General features: G+C 32.5%; 1 protein-coding gene across 1 annotated transcript; it reads left to right on the top strand.

Annotated features, from left to right (window-relative positions):
• Positions 1-35: 35 nt before the first annotated feature.
• Positions 36-24,246, top strand: LOC105836359 (putative ferric-chelate reductase 1 homolog). Its single transcript, XM_012680333.3, has 12 exons — positions 36-45; positions 8,890-9,212; positions 9,871-9,962; positions 11,981-12,137; positions 17,765-17,965; positions 18,598-18,693; positions 19,299-19,455; positions 19,962-20,188; positions 21,938-22,178; positions 22,469-22,581; positions 22,911-23,024; positions 23,530-24,246. Exons 1-12 carry the CDS (start codon positions 36-38, stop codon positions 23,668-23,670), a joined length of 1,872 nt encoding a protein of 623 aa, XP_012535787.1. The 3' UTR covers positions 23,671-24,246.
• Positions 24,247-24,689: the final 443 nt, after the last annotated feature.

Here is a 24,689-nt window from a genome sequence, read left to right as displayed (position 1 = left end):
TCGTCCGGCGAAGGATCTGTATCTCTGCGGCGGAGATGAGGACCGGTGAGTGCTTGTCGCGGCAGAGTCGCAGACGCGCGAGTTTGTGCCTCAGCACAAGTAGAAAAACAAATCGTTCTCACGCTAAGGAAAACAGCTATTTATTTTTTTATTTTGCTTTTTTACACTGAGTAGCGATTATCTTTGCAAAGAATATCTTCTTGATGAATAGTTTTCAAACACACTCATCATTTACTTGAAGTAAGCAATATTTACTTAAAATATAATTTACTTCTGTCTATACAGAAAAGTATTTACTTGAGATAAATAAATGTCACTTATTTCAAACAATTTATAAGTTTATATACTTGCAACTCTATTGTAAGTTTGTCTTGAGCATCAAAATGTATCCTGAATCTTGGTAATTTAATACTTTAATCGAGAATATTAAGTTAAAATAAAAATTTGATTTACTTGTCATTTTGAGTTTTGTTGATTCAATTTTATATCACGTTTCGAAAAAGTGTAAATTTCTTTTTTAAGTATCTATAATAAGTTTTTTTTTTTAATTTATGATAAATATGTTTCAAAATTATTATTAGGAAAATATTCTTTGTTGAAGATAACCATTGCTTTTCTCGACAGAACTAATATTTTCTGTATTTAAATTTTAGTGTCAATATTTCTCGTGTGACTTCATATATATTTTCGATCTTGAACACAATTTTAAGTTGAACGAGAATAGTAATATTATTATTATTAAATTAATTGTCAATTAAATATTGTGATATAACTATCTTTGTCTGCCATTATAATCGATAAGTCTTATCTTTAATTAATTACGTCTAACCTTTAATTAATTGCGTTTTCACATGTCAGTCAATATTCTCTTATTATTAAAACCGTAAGATTTTTGCAAGATAAAATAATATTATGAATTCAAATATAGCGTTGTGGAACTGCTATTTAATTTTTAAAAGCCACTACGAGCGAAACAGATATTATAAACATGTGTTTGGTTCTTCCTGGGTAATTGACCGTTCGGAATCGAAGAAAAAGCAAGTGTATGTGACCCAGCTGTTTAACAAGTTATGCCGGAATACTATCTTTTCTAAAAGCATACTGTTATGTTATCGATAATGATGTTTTTGTAGCATATTCCCAATTTCGTTAACATTCATATGTCATTTTTTAGCCTCATTGATCAGTATTAAAATTAATAACTTTTTTGTTATCATTTGTTCATCACTCTAATCTTCAAAATTAGCAATTCATAAATTGATGTATTACCGTCTAAAGATAAATAAATAATTTTTCAAAGTTTTTTTCTAATTTTTGTGTTTACTGCTTATAAACTGTTTACTTCTTTAAAAAATCTTAGACTTAAATTTCTTTTGTCTTTTGTAAGACAAAGGTAAATAAAAAATAAACAAGGTTTACTTGATATCGAAACCATAAAAGAATCATATTTTAATAATTTAAAATATTTAATGTGACAGGATTTTTAAGTTTATTTTTATGAGTATATTTGTATTTTTATATATAATAATTACTTTAAAATATAACTTGACCTAAAACAGAATATAACTGCTAACAATCGCAAACTAATGTGCAAACTGAGACATCAGCATTTTCTCAACTAATATTCGTAGTCATTAAAAATAAGAATGCATATCGATTATACTAATAAAAAGTATTATAATTGTATTTTTAGGCGACAGTAATTTGTATGATTTTTTATTTGAATTATATGAAATATAACATAAATTAAAATTAGGAAGGCGACTTGTGTATAAAAATAAAAAATATAGTTAATTTTAAATTTATGGAATATCGTTATGAAGAGCTTGTACGAAATATTCATAAGAAGTTCAGCTGCTTCCTGCCTGTTTTAGAATTCTGGGAAACGTGACGATGATTCAAATCTTCTTTTGGTTGTACAGAAAAAGTTAATTTTGTGATTACAAACGGTTTATAAAATTATTATATTATTATGTATTCTCTTTATTTTATATTATATATATAATTATTTTAATAATATAATTAGTTGTCAATTTCTTAATTTTAATTAAATTTGCTATACAAAAGTTCTTCCTGAACAAACAAGTTGCTAGCCAAAGTATATTCCAAATACTCTCTTTAATAAAAATATTTATAAATTAGTTAATAAAAACATTAAAATGATATTTATATAAGTAAACGTCTCAATATTTAAATATGTATCTCTATCTGGACAAAATATCATTTATTAAAAAAAATTTCATTATATTAAAATTTATAATCTTAAATATTTAAAGCCTACAATTAAATTTTTATATTAAAAAAACATTTAGGAATAATAATAATCAAGTTTTATGTAAGAGTCTGATATAAATATATATCAGTGAAATGTTTATCTTACATTGTTTTAAGAAAGAAACGTGATAAATTTCGTAGAATTTTCTATTTCATTACAAATGGTAAGGTATAAATATATTTTTTATATTTAAAATAAACGTGGAACAATTTACCAGGTTTTTAAAATCCGGGTCATTGTATGTTGTGGCCGATGGAAGCGTGATTCTGCGCAACGATAAGCAAGAAGATCGAGTGGTTCCTTTAGATGGCTTCGATCACTCTAGGGTTGATTTCTCCGATGTCGATTGCCTTTAATCATGGAGCAATAGTCTCTCTGTGTCTTCTCTTATATAAAGAGATAAAATCCCAAAAGAGGTACAAAGACGATTGAATTACGGTTAAAGTTAATCGACTTTGGAGAAATTTTTGTTCTTTTTAACGGTATTTTATTATACGGATACACTATTCTTTATTCCATCTCAACACACATACACACACACATACACAAATAATTTATACAATGATTCACTGCTGGGTTTTACCGTTTATAAGAATCACAAGTCATCTTCATTAATTTAACTGAATTATTTCTCAAAAACACGAAATGACATTAATAGTTCATTTCAGTTACTTTTAATTATAAGCCTAAATAACCGTAGGCAGTTCATTGTGTAAACATACAAGAAGACATATAAGAAGACATTATTCCGTGACTAATCTTCACATTGCTAATTTTCTTATGTGTAATTTTCTAATGAAATGTGAAAATGAGTTTTAATATAAATCTTTATTTTATTACCATTGTACATAAATAAGCAAGACGTTATTAAAAATTTTTTTTCTTTAACTTTAAAACAAATAATTAATTAAAAATAAATTGTTTACAAATGCTTTTTCTATAAATTTTCTTATTTTAAAAATATTTTTCAAAAGCACAGGCTTAAATCTGTTTGGAAAAATAAGCTTTTTGATGTGGAGTTTGAAGATATCGTTAGGTACAGATACGAGGATAATGTGTGTCATGCCCGCATCCATTTTTAGACATTGCTCTAACTGGTTGATTCAACCTGTACGTAAGACAAAGTGAAACAATCGGAGTAAGATCGATAAGCTGAGGGAGCTCAGTGCTCATTAAAGAGGAGGCCGTCAGGAATAATTGCGGCGGCGATGAATGGCGTTTCTCTGAATTCTTGCTCGGTGGTCTCTCGCTTACGTATAAACCGATAAAATAATTTGCGGTTTGGCGTACGGACGCGAGAGTAATGCTCGACGTGGAAATTCTAGGACAACAGGGCGACGTAACCATAGCAATGCGTTCACCAAACACGGAAGACACGAGGGCACGATACTTTGTTTGCCTGATGACATTCGGAGCGGTAGAAATTTGCAAGTTGCGCGAATATAATTAAATGTATCTCATTCGAAGGAACATGTCATGAATACCCAATTACTCGATGACGCGATATACGTCCAGCTTAAAAGAAACTCGGACTACTGGCATTCGGAATGCCAGTATTTTATTTACAACTTGCAAAAATCCTTGCACTAATCCTTATGCAAGAAGATTAATAAAGCAGCTATTTTAAAATAAATAAATAAAAAAAGCAGCTAGTCTTGAGAATAGTGAAACAAATAAAATAGATAAATAAATAATGTATAAAGAGCTTATAAGCAGCGTATACATTTCTTTTAATATATTTTTTAAAATATTCTATTTTAATACATTCTAATTTGATACATTGTAATACATTTTTTGTAATACAACTTTTAATTTTTAAAAGCGCCTCGTATTACACAAATTAAAAAGTAATTCAATTAGAAAGCACTGAATATTAGGGTGTGTCTAACCGTTCCCTATGTACACATTTATAATAATTAACTGTTTTATTTAGACCTTCTAAAAATAATTTTTAATTGTCCCATTTAGTCGTATAATTTTCAACAGTTGTTTCATATTATTACTATACTTGTTATACTCTTATAAAAATGTAATACTGAGCAAATTGGCCAGTAATTAATGCTTATTTTAGGTATTAAAAATATTACTGTTAGTACGTTTAATATTCAAAATAAATAATAATTATTGGCTAATTAATACTGGCCAGTATTACATTTTTATAAAGATGTAATATTAAATATTTGCGCACTAATCGGTTTTTTGTTTTAAATAACATATAATGTAATCTTAATATCAAACAGATAAATTAGTAAGAGCCTGCTAAGTAAACTAAACGCACGACTACGCGAAAGTGCATTGTGTGAAGATCACATTACATAACAAAAGAGAAGCGTGCTACTGAGAAGCTCGCACTCTCTGAATATTGCTAAGACGTGTCAAATAACTTTTTCGTTGCAAACGTAATTGCGACGACAATAGAGGCAAAAGAAATTTAACGACCAAGCAATACTGATAACTTTTATTGAAGTTACAGAACTGTTATTTCTGTCATTTAATACCGATTGCCGCAACACTTTATTTTAAACGTGCAGTCATCACAATTGCTTCTTTTTCTTAGTTTGATGAATAACATTAGTCTTCTACTTTAAATATACGATTAAGGAACTCGCAAATATTTACATAAACAGTTATAGTTAAACAATAAACAAGGTAATTAATTATTTTTGTTTTTTTTTTGGTTGAATATTTTGTTGAAAAGTTTTTCTTTAATTCGTATTTAAGCGCACACGCATAATATTAAAGTTTCTTTTATACAAATAAACTTGAGAACTTAAAGCACTAAGAATTTTAAGCACTAAGAATTGAATGTCAGTGTAGTATTACGAGATCAACGTGTTAACATATTATCACAAAAAAATGGGCAGCAACGCAATTGACATAAAACGTCCGCACGATGATATTTCTTTGTTCGCAATAAATAGTTATCGAATCAACGCATTTGGAGTCGCGTACGCAGTTGGGAATTTCCTGTGCGCTCACAAAGGACCACGCAGGAAGAAAATGTAGTCAACCTGCGGTAGATCAATGTAGATGTGAGCCCCGGTGTACGTGTCAACGAGCCGTGCATGCCTGTATGCGTACGTACACGATTGTATGAGTGTGACGCCGCGGATGAGTCACACACGCGTTGTAAACCGCAAAACGCGAAGCCTTGTGCTCGTTCTCTCCTGTACATACAATAGAATAATGATACATGATAATGCTAGGCACGCACGTGATTATCGCAATCTTAATTCCTCCTCGATCTGTCGCATAGAAAAAGAGACTCCACCAACGAGATTTTTATCCGCGGAATTGTCACGGGTTTTTATACAACTGAAAAAGCCAATCGTCCTGATTTCTTGATGCATGTACGTGTAAACGGCGCGTGTCGTGTAGGTACACACGTGATCGGGGCTGTTTGCAAATTGAGGGCTCCGTTTGAGAGAAATATAAATTCACCCGCAATATCGATCTTGGGACCGAAATCGATTCACCTCGATTCATTCACGATTGCTATGCTGCATTGAGATAATTCCTCGCAAACGCCTTTTCCAATTATCGATTATTCCGTTCACGTGTCGTTTATTGTAACGTGAACATGGAACACAGACGTAGTAGAAGTGAAAAATAAGTAACAGAAAGCCAATATGGTGCCAATATTGTACCTGGATTTCTTTTTCACCCTTTTTTTCCTTTTTTATTCTTCATTATAAAGATTTCAAAAGATTTCGTTAAAATCAATAGAATTGTTGCGCAAAGATAAAAAATATGTTATTAATTTACGTCAACTTTGTAATTTCTCTGTACACGTTTTCTGTGTAGATAACGATATGCTAATAATAGTTAAGTAAAAAAATTGGATATTATTTTTCGCTGTATAAACTTTACGTTATTATGTAAATATAGCATTATTTTTAGATGCAGCATTATAGAGGAATTGCGCGCGAAAGCCTGTTGCGCGAAGACGCGCCGCGCAAAATTATATTTTAAAATAGCCATCTCTGTTGTAATAGTCACTGTGTTATGCAACTATAATGCTAGAACACGTTGATTAATTAGAGTTCTCTAATCTCCGTTAAGAATCTTGTTCATCCGGAATAATCTTGCGAATTTTTGTCTCAGTTATTACGAATCGTTTAAAGCGTTGAAAAGTCACCGCCGAATTCCTTCATGAATGAACCATGCTAGTATGCCCCCTCCACAGCGCGACAGGACAAGCGTCTGCAATTTCCTCCGATGAACTTACAACTACATGTATTGCAGACGGCTTAATCCTAATTGACTGATTGGAATACGTGTGTGTGTGTGTGTGTGTGTGTGTGTGTGTGTGTGTGCGTGCGCGCGCGCGTGTGTTTGCGTGTGTATCGTTGCCTGTTGTGAAAGTGCAATACTACAGTGCGGTTAACAGTTATCGCAAGTGATCGACCTTGCCTCGAATGTGCACATTTTGCAATAACAGGGATTTGCGGATGCCACGCGGAGAACGCGCGTTTTACCGCTGACTAAGGTACTATTTAACTTCCTAGTGCGATGCAATCTTGCAGAAATATGTACAAAAATATTCGCTGTAATAATACTTCTTTGTACACTGAAAAAAAAAAAAGTAATATATTCAATAAGATATGTTATTGTGGACTGCCAATTACAGATATACTCAATACAATAATATATGCTATTGCAGTATCAACATTGTACTTGCATTAATAGCTAATATTATTGTATTGAGTATTTTATATAGTTGGCAGCCCGCAATCACATATGTTATTGGCTATATTACATTTTTTTTCTGTGTGCACAGTAAAAACAACATTAATTTCAAATCAACAATATTATTCTCATGTACATAAGGAAGAATGTAGAATATTCATTGCAAAAGTTGATAATAATTAACAGGAACATAAATTCTTTGTGTAAGCAAATTATTATCGCTTTTATATTCTTATTTATATATGTGTTGACAATGATATTGTCAATTTGAAACTAATGTTTTTTTCTGTGCACTAATGCAAAAAAACATTTTTTTTTTCAAATATTGTTTAAAATTGATTGTTTGAGTAGATTTTAAAAGGAATGGACTTTATTTGATCTTACCTGCCTAAAATTTTTCAGTTCTAAATATAATGTGCTATTGTACTCATTCTTCTTCGTTTGCTCTCTCCACAAAGAAGCTTATGTATCAAATTTGCGCAAAACTGAAGTTGTCCCGCTGGTAAATGAAATTTAAGATAGCAACAAGACAGTGAGTTTCAAGTTTCAGTGAGTATGTAAAGCAGTGATTTTAATGCGATTTTGCCTCAACTCCGATACACAAGAAGAAACGTTGCTGCAGCAGGCATTGCCGTGGCTGCGTGGCATTTCAATGGCGAGGGTCAGTCGGCATTACATAACGGCAGGCAATGGGGAATATTTCAGTAGTGGCGGGGCGTTTAGGAATGCGCGAGCTAAGAAACTCGTAAGGAGTAAAACTCCCAAAGGGTGAAAGTCAGTTCTTTCAGGCGTGGGCCGTGCACAAGCGAGCGCGCCCGTTTCTTCAAGTCATTCACTTCTCTCACCACACTTGGTCGCTCATTAGTGTCTCAATAGCGACTCTTATTATCTCGATCCATTGTAATACTTCACATGATTGAGCAATTAACTTGTACTTTAACGTATCATAAAAAAATTGTCAACGGTTTATCGCCAATGAAAGCTATCTAATCTATTTCGATTATCAATTATCGTTAGAATGCTAATATCAAAAATACATAAGACATTTTATCGAGGTACTTGGGGATTTTCATGTTTTTAGATACTAAAACGAGCCTATAAAATAAACATATTATTTTTATTTAATTAAGAGAACAATCTAAATATCTACATTTTTTAAGAGAGAGTTATAAGATTGTTAATAATTGGAGTCTGGATATCTATATTATCAAAATCCTGCACCAGCACGTACATGAATATTAAAAGGATCGTTAAAAATATATATCCACAGTTTAGATATTTCTGCAGCTCGCGCGACTTGATTATTTAAATAAAATTATAAGATCATACATTAATAAAATTAGATTAGTCATTATCCTCTACGTTCAGCAATCACTAATGCAAATGCGGTAGTTGAAATTGAAATTTACACATGAGATTACGTATAAGCAAGGGAATAAGACGTGCATTATGGATAAGCGACAGCGAATTGTTGCCAGATGCACATTTACGTCATATCGAATAAATTCAACATCGACGTGAGCGGAGAACGTTAGACACAACGCGTACTGTATGCATTTATTTAAACAAATGTGCTGTTTCTGTTTAAATATTTCCCGATTTTGTCTTGTTTCTTCTCGTGAGGAAATATAATCCTGAATACCTCGTAATTTGCTTTTTCACGAGTACTGTGCATCAAGGTTAATTGCAAATCTAATGCTAAAAGCAATTTAAACAGTAAAATCTAACAGTGTAAAAAGTTTTCACGAATAAATATTATGTCAGCGTAAAACATTTAAAACAAAAAAGACTTACATAGCTATTCTGTTAATGATACATTTCTCGGTCAATTTTAATTCAGTTTATCGTCAATAAAAATGTTAAATATGTACACGAAAAATATTATTTATATCTCGTCTCTATTTCATGGATCTGTTTTATTATAGAAATGCCTAAGACGTTGCTGTTTCTGGTCGTCGGCTTGCTTGTAAAGGTGCTGGGATTACCCAGTGGAGCACCGCCGCAGACATGCTACGATCTGACGCCACGTCATCCCGGCAGCCCTGGGATGCAATCGTCGTATCCACCTTATCAGGTACTACCCGCAGCAGGTCAAAACAGGGTCCGTCTGATCCTTGGAAGTCCCGAAGGCCTCGCATACGAGGGCTTTATGATACTTGCCAGGGACATCGACAACGGCGAATACGTGGGAGAATTCGTAAACTTGCCCGATTCTGCGAAAATCGTGGAGTGCATCCGAGGCGTAAAGGTACTTTCTGCATATTATATCATTATGATCTCCTTTTTCTACCCTTTCTGGTTATGTTTTAAATTGTACCAATTTTGTAGCTAAAAGAATTTGAAGAACAAAATAAACGCCGAGATAATATTTATGAACTTCAGAAATGGAAAGGTCAAATGCAAAAATATTTTAATTCTACAAGAGAAGTTCCAGTTATATGTCTCGTTGATTTTAAAAAGTTTAATAATAAGATATAGAGTTTAATGTTCTAAAAGTAATATTTTAACATTGAATTTTTCAAAATCCGCAAGATATATATTTGAATTTTTCCTTGTTAGAATTAACATATTTTGTTTTTCGTTTATAAATAATTTTTCTTAATTTCTCAAGAAGAAAATTAAGTATTCTATTAAATTTTCCAATTTTTAATTTCTAAATTACAGTAATTGTAAAAATTGTTATTTTTATTATATTTTTAACTGTTATTTTCACAATATTAACTCTACAATTTTGCGTTTCCGTAAAATATAATGCATCAGAACGCTCTATTATTAAACAACAAACATTTTGTGTCATATTTTAATTATTTATTCAAGGTTTAATCATTTATCTCCAATCTCTTTCGTATATGTGAATGACGTGGAAATTTCTTAACGAAAAAACTTTTCCTGTTTCTTGTGTCTAGAATGCCGTGACTCATATAAACACCAATAAAAAGCATAATCTTGAATTCGATTGGGAGGCTCCGGTCGATTACGAAGGTACCATTATCTTCAAGTAAGTATCTTTATGTAAGCATAATGGTTTCTGATAATCACTAGGCATAACAAAGGATTGAATTAAAAGACTTTTGAGTTTTGTAGCAAAGAATTTTTGTATCTCGATACAATCTCGATAGTATATCGTATAAAAACAAATTCATTGATATTTATTTAAAAAATCTCATATTCACACATTAATATATTCAAAACTTGTATGCTGATGAATTCGTATCGCTCAATCTATGTTCCGCAAAAACAACCATTGTTTTATTATATAATTAATATTACACATTTTAAAAATATAAGTGCAACTTGTATTAGTGTACGTTTATTTTCAATTTTAACAATTCTATAAAATAAAACATCGCAATCCGAAATACCAAAATAATTTTTTTTTTAGAGATTTACCGCAGTTTCTCCTTACTTTGTTACATATGTAATTTAATTTAATTAACGCAGATATAAAGCAGATTATTTATCAGATTCGGATATTTGTTGCGTCAGAAACCGCATCGAGACCGCAGGAGTTTATTTCCGCGAGCTTGCGAAACCGCGAAGTTTCTGAATACCTATAAAATTTAGAACGAGAAACATCAGCGTCTGGCAACGGCTTAATTGTTGACTCATGATTCCAGCAGCGTCTGATCTCAACCGCTACATGCACGCACACGCACACGCAAATCCACACGCACACACGTGCAACGCATCACACTTATGAATCACAATTAGGTATTACCGTACACGTGGATGCGGCTTGTGCTTGGAATTCAACACGCTCGTGCGGGCATAACGGTGCGAGAAACGCGCGAAACATTCCTTATGAACTTTTCCTCGTAATAATCGATGTGAAGTTACTAATGCATGTTTAATAGTACGCGCAGCTGCGACTCTCTGTTAAAACTTCGTAATTTATTTTTAAAGTTTTTATTTTGTTTTTACGGTACCGTTTGGGAATTTCTCGCTGCTTTTGTATTCTGATATTTATATTTCACCACGGCCAATATTAACGCAAAAGCGATAAAGAAAGATCTACGAAATACTTTTAATACGTTTAACGTCGCACTTGGCTCGCTGCAAATTTCGACGTGCTCTAATAGTCCTGCATGAATAGAGACTCTCACAGATTAATAGATGTCAAGAGTTTTGTAATCTCATTGTACACACACAACGTCAGTTCTAACAATAAGTTCTAACAGAAATGTTCTGAGAGAAACAAGATTTAAAAAGCAAGATTAAAAATTTATTTTGTAATGTGGTACATTTTTGATTTTCGAACTCGGAGAATTGGCTTTATAATTGTTTTAAGTTTGCTTTTTGTATCTGTTATTTTTGGCCATCCATTTCAATTTTCATGAGAGACAATCGGAAATTAGAAAAAATGAGTCGTTTACTAAGATATAAGATGTGAAGCTCTTATTAAGATATATCACTGGGTATATCTTGTATCATATGGACCACATTTAGTGCATTTACTCCAGTATGTATGCAAATAAATGAGAGTGCAGAAATTTAAACACCATTTCTTGAAAGTTGGATGTTTAGTTTCAGTAAAATAAATTTTTCCCAATTCGCTTAAATAATGTGCAATTAACTTCTCTGTGTAATTAACCTATTTTTGTGCAAAATTGCGAAAACGCGTGTGTTTCATATTTGTAAACAATTCTTTTTATCATAATTTTATACAAACGTTACTAATGTACATTAATTAGAAATGTTCTCTATTACATGTAATTTTTAATCAGTAAATTAGAGTATTATAAATGGTTTTCAGTATTAAAGAAAAAATTGTTTGAAAATATTATAAAATTAAATTTATAAATTAACATTTAATAATTTATAAATTAAAAATGCGTAGCTCTTTTCACTGTGTATGAAAAGAAAATATATATAAATATTAAGTACTAAGTTTCTTGATGTATCATAACATTAAAACGTTATATAAAACGTTGGTCTTGTATGCTCTAATATAAATTTTTGTCATTTTTATGAAATTTCATTTCACCACTTGATCCTCGACCTCTGTCTCTTCTGCAGCTCCACCTTCGCTCAGGATTACAGCACGTACTGGGTCGGCGTGGAGTCGCCCAGAGTCATTGTTGACAAGCGGTCCATCAGGGTATCGACCCCGCCTACACCCATTACCACCTTCAGGACCACCACGCCACCCTACTACAGCACCGTCAGTTATGCGGTTAGTATTATATTTCCTGTCGCGCGCTCCGTCACCATTATAAGGTAAATGCGCGTGGTGGTATTACAGCGCGTTAAATGATGTAAGCGGCCTGTAAGTCCTGATAGGTGGCTTGCGAATATGCGAATATGCTCGTGGGATGCATAGCAGCCGACCTAAACACCGAGTACAGAGGATATTCGTTAATTCGCATTCAAAGAACTTACTCGCATTCGAGAAACTTACTCAGCTTGTGTTTGTTGCATATGGAATATTCCAAAATCCGACCAAGAACGTTATTTTCATAATTTCTTCTTTGTTGATCTACTCGACATCGATTGTTCCCCTTTCTTTCCCCATATCGAAGCATCTATAATTTTATTATTGTGCAAAAATAAATGGATTCTAAGAAGCTGCACTTTACTAAAAAACGTGGAAAAAATACATGAAATTTTCAGTCAATCTCAAGTAAACTTTAATTTTAACTTGAAGTTTATTTAAATAATAGCTAAAAAAATAGCTAATACTGCAAAGTATTTTCTACTAGAAGATATTTGTATAAAATTTATTAAAATGTTTGTCAAATTTAATTTGATTAATTTAACAACTTCTACATTTAAATACTTGATTAATCCTGAGAAATATTAAATAAATTTGATCATTTAATAAACGTAACTTTATTACGGTTTGATTATCAATGGCTGTTAATATGAGAAGTATTACATAAGAAATTTGCTTGATAATTTATTTTAATAAAGAAACCTATAAAAATTCTCCTAAAAGATAATAACTCGCTTTCAATGAATTGTTTCGTTATTTTATGTTCCCACGGATTAAAATGAACGCCGAGTTAAAATACATTTCAATTCTCATTCGCATGGATGGATCGTAATAATACTCTAATTAATGTCAGCTCCAAGTGTATTACATTTGCAAAATAAATAAGTAATTATATCCGCCGTTAATATTGAATGAGAAATAAAATAGCGCGCGCACTCACAAATCTGTACTTTACAGTTTCGCGAAATTTAATTAAAATATTTTTATATTCTCGCACATCTAATTCGATAGACATCTTGTAACACAAAATGTATTAATTAGTGAAAATACGGCGTGGATAATTAGTAAAAATACAAGTTCTATTAAAAATAGAGAATAAAAGTACACATTAATTGAGTCACCGTAACGTTCTCTTTTTTGTACGTTCTCGTTTCCATCACTTATATGAATAAAAATTTCAAAAGCTTTGATTACAACGATAGAAAGTATCTCTTCTCGTTAATTTCCGTTTTTTTTTTTTGTACCGTACATCCGTTATAATACGTTATCGTCGGTTTACGTTATCGTAGAAAGTAAAAAATTCGAGAAGCGAATATAACGGCGCGTGACGCACGGATGCATGAATTATGCATCTCCATGTATGTACCATGCACAGCCCTTAACCGTGTACAACAAACGTATAACACGCGACCGCAACCAACGTTCTGGAATTTATGCTTTATGTACTTTCACCGTTCACTTCCGCGGCCATTCGCGATTTCGTGTCGCGAATTTTTTACGGCTCGCTATTTGATTCCCACGGATTTGATCTTTATCGCATGAGAATCGCCAAGTGAAATGGTCGAGGTATTATCGAACGTCGTTGATGAAACGAAAAGAAGTTTGGGATTTTAGAAAAAGAGAAAAAGATATGAAAAATGTTACGAGTATTTTAAGTAACACATCTCTAGTGCGCTATATTTTTCAAATTCTTTTCTATAGTTGCGAAATTTTTATGACTTCTGCATTACTTGCATGCACTTCAATAGATTCGCTATTGTTTTTTTTCGTTGTAAAATTTTTCAATTTTGAAAATAATATATTTTTTAGTTTATTAAATATAAAATAGTAAATATTACATATATATATTTTTTAAGAAAAAACAGTAAATTTAAATATTTATTCGAAATCTCTGGCTAAAAGGTGTTATATTAAGAAAAGATGAATAAATTATTGCAGTATACTCGTAAGAGGTGCGACCATCAGTGCAGGGTTAATTCTTAATATATGAAATAGGAATTTATAAAAAATCTGAGAGAAATCTGAGAGAAACTTGAGAGAAATCTTTCCAGAGTTCATGCAGTATGTCTAAAAAATATAAGATCAAATTTGCAAATTAAGTCTAAATCGAATTTAAGACATCGCAATTATCAATCTTCTGTATTGTATTTCTTAATTTTATTTAAAACTGTTAAGTGAAAATCCCTCATATAATTTATAATACTTGCATTTATATATTACACAAACTTTCTATCATACAGATATATATATATATATATATATATATATATATATATAGAATCCATTTGCACTTTACAGAGATCTTTGAAAATGAGATGATCAGACGAAAGGACGTATCGATCGCTTCTGCAATTTCTATAAGTTATCAGGGTTCTCGACACATAACTTCGCGATTTAAAAGAATCTCTCGAGCGCCGCTGCGAAAACGCTTTTCCGTCGAAAATGAATTCAGATTACTTTTCCTGAAAATAAATTGCTTTCTGACTTAGTTAAACAATACATACGACAGCTTTATTGAATAATTACATCCTGCCGTGCGGACGAGTGGCCTTTCCTTGAAAACGGCGCTCGATCGTTCGCGATAAAAAGTGTAAAAGTACACCAAAGAGCGGTAATGGCGAACGAGGTCGCCGGAGCGTGAACGCACGATTTCGCGAAGCGTATCTAAGTTGAAGGCTGGTCGTCAAACTTCTCTTTCTCCCGCCGCAGATTTCCTTTTCGTTCGATTCTGAGCTACGCTCCCGCAAATTGTTGCGCACGATTTGCTTCACAAGGTCTCCTTTATTAAGATGTCTTGCTGACTCACACTGTATATATTTGAACTTTATTACAGACAATTGCATTACACATTTATTTAGATATTTATTTAAATAATCATTTATTTGTTATTTATATAGCAATATATGTATAAATCAAGTTATTATTATTTCGTTATTTAAGCAGTATTTGTAATATTTAATCAAGATGAATTCTAAATATTTAATTTCGGAATCAGAAACGAGAGAAAACATAAAAATTTTTAATTTGTTTATTAAAAATTTTTGCTTTATATTTCATATATGTGGAAATTTTTATTTTAAACTGAATAAAAGATGATATATATATATTAATAATATATATTAATACTATATATATATATAGTATATTAATCGCATAACATAATATAGTTATTATGCGATAAAATAATTATATACAATAATTAGCCTAACTACTTATTACTCTATAATTTTACGATTTCCGTTAAAAATGTCCTATCTGAAATTTGTCGCAAAATGTTACATTATTTCTTCATATGCAATTACTTTTTATATGTACATTTTATGTAATATTTAGATTTACAGAAATTAATATCATTATACCATTACATATATTATAAAAATACTTATAAATTAAATCTTGATAAATTTTTTTAGATTTTAAGAATATATATATGCTATATCTCAAAACATAACAAAAAATATATAAATTTTACAAATTGTTCTATTGTTACGTTTGAGCTGAGTATCTACGTAAAATTTTGAATACAATATACGATACAATTCTTTTATTAGTATAAAACTTATTTAATTTTTTGTTTACACTTAATTTTTATGTAGCAATGTGTTTTGTAATTTATTTGCATAAATTTTATGAAAAAATAGCATTACGAATTAAATTAAATATTTTAAATACACTAATAAATTCATTCAAAACTTATTTTTCACTTGTTTAAAAGTTCTTTACTTAAAACTGGATGAAAATATAAATAATTCACACTATGTAAATATATTATAAACCAGATATTCGTTATTCTGTTTTTTACAACTGATTTCAACAGACCCATTTGTAACTGTTTACGTAACTCTCAAGAAAATATACGAAAAATATAAAATAAGACTCGTGAAATTGACAAAAAAACAAAAAACAAATATAAAATAGCGAATAAGAGATTAAAATATGGAAGAAAAACATTCACAATAATTTAAATTATTTTTGTTCACCTGTATCACGCTTAACTCGTATTTTCTGCTTTGTATTTAGCTTTTCTTTTTGTAACTCTTAAGTTTCGTTATCGTTGTAATATTTTTACCTAAATATACTATACAGTAAAAAGGCTGTATAAAGACATTATAACAATAACGAAACTATTGTTATGAGTTACAAAATAGGTCTGCTGCAGCTATATTTTGAAACTCAATAAGATAATTTAGTATTGTGTACTGTCGTTACGTAGGTATTGTATATACAGATGTTCATACACACACACACACACACACACACACAGAAAAATTAAAGTAGTACAATGTGTTAATGAGGTCGAGTAGGAGAAAAAGTTCATAAATTTATTTCTGAAAACTATTTATTTACATAAAATGATTACTCTCTCTGTAGAGAGTGTAAAAGGCTTAATGTAAAAGGCTTAATAATTATTTCATGATACATAAGTGTAGTATGATAATAAAGATTGGAATATATCGAAATACAAGTGCTTAGCTTCTTTGTTCAGCTTGATAGTCCCACTCACGACTGGCAACATGCCTCTTTTAATGTACGGCTAAAATACAAGCTTTTAAAAGCTTTTTTTTCAAATATAAGAAAATGTTTTACTTAAAAAATTTTTTTCAATTGTAGTAGACAGTATAAAGTCTTCATTAGTATAATTTATTTATTATTTATTTTAAACGTAATAAATAATACTTGATAAATAAAATTTTCAATAGATACGGCATACGTGGAGTTACCCTATTTTAATTCCTTTTGTGATTGCATTATGAAATAGATATATGTCATCTTGATCTTACGACAAGAGGAATCCTACGCACAAACGTTTAATATTCATATATTGTAATAACTGTGGAATCCTTGCGCCATAGATAAGTGTTAATGTAGCATTAATTATTTTAATTTCATGCAATATTTTTTCATTTGTGCTTAAATTATACAAAGTTCAATATTTCTCTCGTATCAAAAGTTATATAAGTTTGTGATTACTAGAATAATATTACTTTCAATTTTTCAAAATGCATCTCTGATGATTTCTTCAAATATTTTTTACTACATATGAATTACTTTATATTCATAATAAAGTTGAGTCTTTCTCTCTTTCCTTGTACGATAGAATTTTTAATTAGAATGAGAATAATTGAAATAATCGTCATTTTTGGTACATTTTCCAGTTCTATATTTTAATATAATCTGTATTTTCTCCCTAAATCTTGTTCTTTATCTTATTTATCCAATCTAAGAGACTATTTCAATTAAGATACACCTTAAATAACTTTTCCTGTGCGACTTGTTTGGCGAAGGAGAATGTTTCCCCCTCCTCCGATACATCGAAGTTAAACGCTTCTGGGATAATGCGTAAGAGACTCCCGGAGCGTCTTTCGATGTTCGACAAGCATCTGAAATTTCCCCCTTACCCGGTGCTTCGCTCATCTTCAAGCGCGTCGCGTCGCCGCACGACTTCGAATCAAACGACGGAAGGAACGTTGCGCAATCTCCGCAATCGCGTCGTTCCGCACGAGATACTATCGCGCGCGGATGGTATTTCCCGGCCTGTAAATTCCCTGCGTCATCCCCCAGGTGTGTATGTGTTTCTCCTGTTGCAGGCGAAGGATGAGATGGACCCGTTCTACACGGGCTGCCACACCACGAAGAACTGCTTCGGCGAGCCCGCGGGCTGCATAAAAACCAGGAACTGCGTAGCCGCGGTGGCGGTGATCGTGCAGGGCGACGAATATCATTTCGAGATGCAGGCGCGGAAGGGTGCCAAATACGTCGCCGTCGGCCTGTCGGACGATAAGAATATGGTAATTGCGCGCCGCGCCCGCGCAGCTTCTTTTCAAACTCCCGTGCGATTTAAGCGGAAACTTGCATAATCCTCCCCCCCCCCTCCCCCCGTGAAAGTATTCTATATTAAGTGTGTGAAGTTACTTTTCTCGCCGCCCCGTTTTTCTACGCCGGTCTTCTCGGAGATTTCTATTATCTTGCTGCAATATTTGTCCGCGCCTTCCCCCGAACTTCTTTCCTTCGATGCGATTGCTTTCGGAGGGAAAAAAAGAAAGTGAAACAAAACTTACTAGAATTTTGAAGACTGCTACTATATCTCTCTTTGAAAAACATTAATTGCAAAATACTAAATGCACTGTCGACATAATGAGTCTGTCTCGATTTAATTAGATAATTTTGACGCGAATCGTATTTCAATCTTAGAATTAATTAATGCACATAGTTATTACGCGGACGCGATTGGATTTCTTTGTTGCGCAGGACCGGCTCATTTAACATTGCCGAAACGTGCAATACCTGGCAATTAACGACGCCATTCGTTGTCGAAATTAATGCGACGTGTTTGCGATTAATTAAGCGCGTAAATTTTGCCAGATCGGCAATTAAATGGTTAATAGTTATAACAATACGCGTAATGGTGTGTATAACGCAGGGTGAGGACAGCGTGGTCGAGTGCACGAACGAGGGCAACGGAATTGCGTTACACACGTCTTGGAACACCGGGAGACGCAATACGCGCTACACGATGGTGAGTATCGTTTACTATGCGTCGCACCGTCCTCCGACTAGGTGCACACGCCCTCGTATTAATTAATTCGCCCTGTGCTCCGTCGTGCGCGCGCGGCCAACGAGTCTGGCCCATTAAATCCCAATTATTATTGTGCCAACCGTATAGCCGGCGGTGTGTCGCTCCCGCTACGATAATGCAGTAAATCTTTGAGCTCTACAAATAATTACTCGGAGCCCGTATAAGGGGGGGTATTTCCGCCACTCGCTGTTAGCCCCGGTCATTAACGGCCCAGCCCTCAAATCTTACCGCGCCACAATCGCGGTGAGAAGTGGCGCGTTAAACATCAAATTTTACACAACTTCAACGAGATTCAACTCCAGAGTGCACCGATAAAATTCCACATTCTAAACTCCGCCGCATTTCTGCGATCTTAATGTCGTATACTCGAATGCGCTCGATCAATTTTCTCGCCGGCAAATTGGGATATTCGAGTGAGTATGGCGATTTACTTTAGAATTCTCTTACATTACGCACCAATTGGTCCGAATCATTCTGACTTCCTTCTCGCGATTCGCGGACGGCCAATCGTTGACCTTGCTCTACCATCGCGATTCGTTTCGCAGCCGGAAGGCGCGTTCGAGCTGGAGGACCGCGCGATCAAAGATGACATGATATACTGCAAGTTTCGACGGGACAAGCTCACCTACGTTCAGGGGCGTAAATACGACCTTGTCAACACTCCGTACCATCTCCTCTTGGCCGCCGGCACGGATCTAAGATGTACGTATAAGGATGTGGAATGCACAATTTTAACGTGTAACGATATTCACTGGGTAATTGCAGTGAATTGTTGCTCCACTTAAAGCAGAGCGACGGCCTCTACGGCTTAACGATCGCGATAATCGCGAGATTTATAACGATCTGCCATCGCGCTTCTCTAAATAACGAAAGAAGAAACGTTGAGCGCGAGACTTCGCGAAGTCCATTCTCCTCCCGTGTATTTTCGCAGAGAGCAAAGTGTGCAAGAACTTTACGACTTTCATGTCGCAGGTTGCGATAACTGCAAATTTGATAGCTTCCTTATGTTTCCGCTCGAGCGAGCGGGAACGTGAATGAAGTGCGATTCAGGCCGATCGGTTTCTGGAATTCTTATTGGCGCGACGGGTATTGGAAATTGATTAAAAGTAACGTTATACAACAAGATCGAACTGCAAGATATATATGGCAAGTTTGTTTAACGCGAATGGTTACGAATGAATTTCTTGGTGGGGGGGTTTTTCTTTTAGCAAACGGCGTTGACTTCCACACTCTCGTCTATGCTGGGACCGGCACCTCAAAGAGATTGTCTGACGTCGGGGAATGGACCGCAGCCACTGACCTACTGATTCGCCTTCACGGCGCGCTAATGCTGGCATCGTGGATCGGCACAGCCTCCATCGGGATGCTACTCGCGAGATATTATAGACAGACCTGGGTCAGCTCCCAGTTGTGTGGGAAGGATCATTGGTTCGCTGTAAGTGCGCAATTTTCAAGCAACAGCGCGAATATTCCATCTAACATTATTTCTCACGCTCTTTCGAAATCGCATCGATGCTTCTCAATCCATTCACATTGAACATTGCAATTATAGTAAGAGAAAGATGTTTTGTTTGTAATGTATTCATTTATTAAATTATAAAGTTGTATGAAAGAGCTTTTACTCCCATAGCTTCCTTTTTTCCAATCTGACTTTGTAAAAGTGCTTCTATTAAAAAGTCATGACTAGATCACTTGAGATTCGATGGATATTCATTAATCGAAGATTACGCGTACATCTTCTTTACATAGTAAGAATGTAAAAGAGTCAAACTAGGAAACTGCTTTTTTACTGCGGTTTTATGTACTATTCATATATGCGGAACGAGTATTCCATAAAGTGTGAGTTAAGAATGAGAATTAGCTGCAATCCTATGATGAATCTTCCGAAGGTTAATGAACTCACTGAACTCACCTATCTTTATCACGCTTCTATTATATTTGCATCTATTAATTTTGCAATAATTTGCATTAAAAAAATAATCGGTTCTTACGTATAAATTCACATAAACTTTTAAAATTTATTTTTTATGAGTAAATTTAAATTTTTTTAAATTTTCATACTTATGTTTAAATGTAGTATATGCAAAATAAAAAAGATTATTTAATACATTTAAATGTATTTTATTATCTTTTTTATTTTAATTATACGTTCGAGTCCTTAGTATTGTATATCGATTTTAAACATCTGTCTCGCTATTATTAGTTATTAACAGATTAAAGATCTAATCAGTTAATTTATTTCTATTTTTTTTTCGAAAAAAAAGACTACTTTTGTTTTAGGCAAATTATTATAATATTTAAAAATGTATAACAACAAAAGTAAAATACTATATAAAGATTGTATATTATTAATATCTGTAAGTCTTGAATTTTAATTTTTTCATGTTTTATATTTTTTCATATTTTATCTATACTCTAGGGTTAAGTAAACGTATCAGACTTGCGAAATATTTCGAAAACAACATATTGGAATTATATATTTTCTATATAATATGATTTTTTAAATTATTTTGCATATAAAAGAATCAAAACAGAGTGTGTTATCAATAAACCAACAATTTATGAGATATTTTATCGAAATATGCAATAATAAAATATCTTTCTAGTAAACTATTTATTTCTTTAAGTAACTATTTAAATACCTTTATATATGCAGATTAATTGGAGAAATGATATTATGTAAAGAAAGTAAACACGATCATATTAAAAAAAATTGCAATTATCACGTGATCTTAAAAATTAATTTAAAAAAATAATTTTACGATTATTTAACTTCTTCAAATCATTAATATATAGAATTATTTGTCCTTCAGATAATTTTTGTATAAAACATTTTTTAACTGTTCTTATTTTCGACATATTTTACCAATTCAATACTTTTCTGTTTATTTTATATAAAATATTTTAATAATAATATTAAGTTAAACCTTTACATAAAATATAAAAGATTTACGATTATTATCTTATTTTTATATTCTTATTAGTGCTACATTTTATTGCAATACATGCAACATCGTTAATTTTACATTATTCGAATACCTTAATGTCGTTAACGAAATACTAGTACTCCTAGTGATCAAAGTGTGTATTATTAGTGTTCAAATCACGCAAAAGAAAAGCATCCTAGTCGTTTTTCCCATGCGTCTTTCTTCGTAATAAAGGTCTATCGATATTTTTTTTCAAGTGGCACAGATTCTTTATGGTGCTCACGTGGTCGATGACGCTCGCAGCCTTCGTGATAATATTCGTGGAATTGGGCACGTGGAGTTCCGAGACGATACACGCTTCGGTCGGCCTGGCGACCACGATTTTGTGTTTTATCCAACCTTTCATGGCAGCTATGAGACCACATCCTGGCGCACCACGAAGAGCTCTGTTCAATTGGGCTCACTGGTTCGTCGGTAACGTGGCAAAAATTTGCGCTTGTAAGTTTATAAATATAGCAAATAAATTTTTACTTTTCAATATTATGTTTTTCAACACATTTATTGTTATTTGAAAACTTTTGTTTTCTATATACTTTTTACCTTTGTGGTTTTTTTACAGCAAAAAATTATGGCAATAATAAAAAAATGGAAAATTTGATTTACGTTAATCTCATATATTGTTTAGTATAATAATTAAAACATAACTTAATATTTAAATATCAATTTTTTAAACATTTATGGAAATAAATTAATATTTTAGGATTAATTTCTCTTAAAATTTTTTTTAGTAATCGCGCTTTTCTTTGCGGTACGGCTGAATAAGGCTAAACTTCCGGATTGGGTCGACTGGATCCTCACAGCATTTGTGGTCTTCCACGTTCTAACTCACCTCATTCTCACAGTAAGAATTTTTTTTATTCCATTCATGTAAAATTTAAAAATCTCAAGAAGTCCGAGAGAAGAATCACGAAAAAATTTAATCGAATAATTTTTTGATCTAAACAACTGGATGTAAATCAACCAATAGGATAAAATCCTATTTTAGATTATTACATTTTCACGCGAAAAATGCAAATCGCGTAGAAATTGAATTTTAGACAATGTCTTGGAAACGAACAATTAAGTATCCTGATATCTAACGGAAGTTTATGTCAATGTCGAATAACCATCACCTTACTCCGAGACTTAATTTTGATTGTGGTATTTGTGACACTTTTACTTCTATTGCAGTTCCTCGGATGTGCCTCTGACAGGCAAGCTAGTCAGAGAGTGAATTCATTCCCGATGAAAGACATGCATTCTCGTGGATCAATGATGCATCCAGATGCGAGACGAGACGCTCCCGTAAGATTTTCTAAAATAAGAGTGACATGATCAAGCCGTCTTCTAACGTGTGTCGATCTACGTCAGACGTTAAAATTGCCAATGAGACATAGAAATAGACAAGAGAAAAAAATGGCAATCTAATCTAATCAAATCTATTTATATTCTTTAATAATATTATTAGAAGGATATTCTGCGCGCTAAGAGATGGCTGGTTAATATTTTATAATTTCACAAATAGAAACAAATATATCTTTATAAATAAAATTACTCGGATACTTTTTAAGAAATCCGATTTGTTTTAATTGAAATTAGTAAAAAAAAAAAAAAAATTCAAAGAACATTTATAATACATAAAGATCTCATCTCTCAGGTGTAAAGCGATAAATTATAGAAATCAATCAGTAATGTGATATTAAAAAAAGATACCGATACCAAAGGGCTGTATCGCGTTAAAAAATAATTCAGTGCACAAACAAATATCAGTGTGCAAGCAAAGCTCTCATTTTGAATATTTTCCCGACAGCACTCTGGCATGCGGAAGTTCATTTTCGGTGTGTACTTTGTGGTTATCGTCGTGTTCGCCGCAGTCCTCATAGTGATCACCGTGTTGGCACCCATCGAGGAAACGTGGGCCACCTTCACCAACACTATCTCGAATTACTAAGGCCGCTGCTAATCGACGCCACGGAAATATTCGTCACCACCGCGATACTCGCGCGGATCCGACCGGATAGGAGAGACGTCGCGGTGACAATATATTCCCGGCGCGACCTTCCGTATGCAAATTAACACGAGGAACGTATAAATCCTCCTGTTCGTGTAAAGATGCAAATCGCGCCGTGTATGCAACGGGCGAAGACGAGGATGTCGGTCGACGATCATTTTTATACCCCCTTTTTTCTAGATTTCTCTAGAATTCTAGAAGAATCGTCCATTTTGATTACATATCGATATATCATAACTGAAATACGTTTTTGTATATATAACATTTTTAATTTACTTAAAAAAGACATTAACACACTTACATTACATTCATTATATGCTTCATTATTATTATACCAATATTCTGCGATTGCATATAGTTTCTATTATTTTATTGTTGATAAATCTGATTCCTTGACATTTTAGTAGAAAACTGTCATTAATCCAGATTTTAACCTGGTTAGAGTGAAAATTGCATATTTTCGGATAATCTTATCGTATAAAGATATTTTTAAAGAGAAATAAAAAAATACATCACAATTGTTGGATATCGATTATTTCGTATTGCTAATGCTAGTGTATATTATATATAGCCTTCAGCGATAAATATAACGATATATAAATGCGTTATTGACATCACACTTTTACGGTGGACACATCAAAATCTGTTAAATGTCTATACAATAATTATCATAATAATTATAATATTATACAATATGGATTAATTAAATACCACAATTTCTAAATACGCTCAGAAAGATTTAAATTATTTCTAACGTTTTAAAGTAAATTTTTTATAAATAAGCGTAAAAAAGTGAATATACGTCTATATATACAATAATGTAATCTTCATTAATTTGCGATTACACATGATTGCGGTAATAATAAAAAATTAAAATATACAAATTTGTTTTACAACATTATACTCGTCAGTTTACGCAAATAATTGTAGATCTATATATTTAAAAAAATGAAATAATT

Source organism: Monomorium pharaonis, chromosome 2 (assembly GCF_013373865.1).
Source record: "Monomorium pharaonis isolate MP-MQ-018 chromosome 2, ASM1337386v2, whole genome shotgun sequence".
In the NCBI taxonomy this organism is placed as follows: Eukaryota; Metazoa; Arthropoda; class Insecta; order Hymenoptera; family Formicidae; genus Monomorium; species Monomorium pharaonis.
The sequence above is the reverse complement of the archived record's forward strand: the minus strand, read 5'-3'. Positions and strand labels throughout refer to the sequence as shown.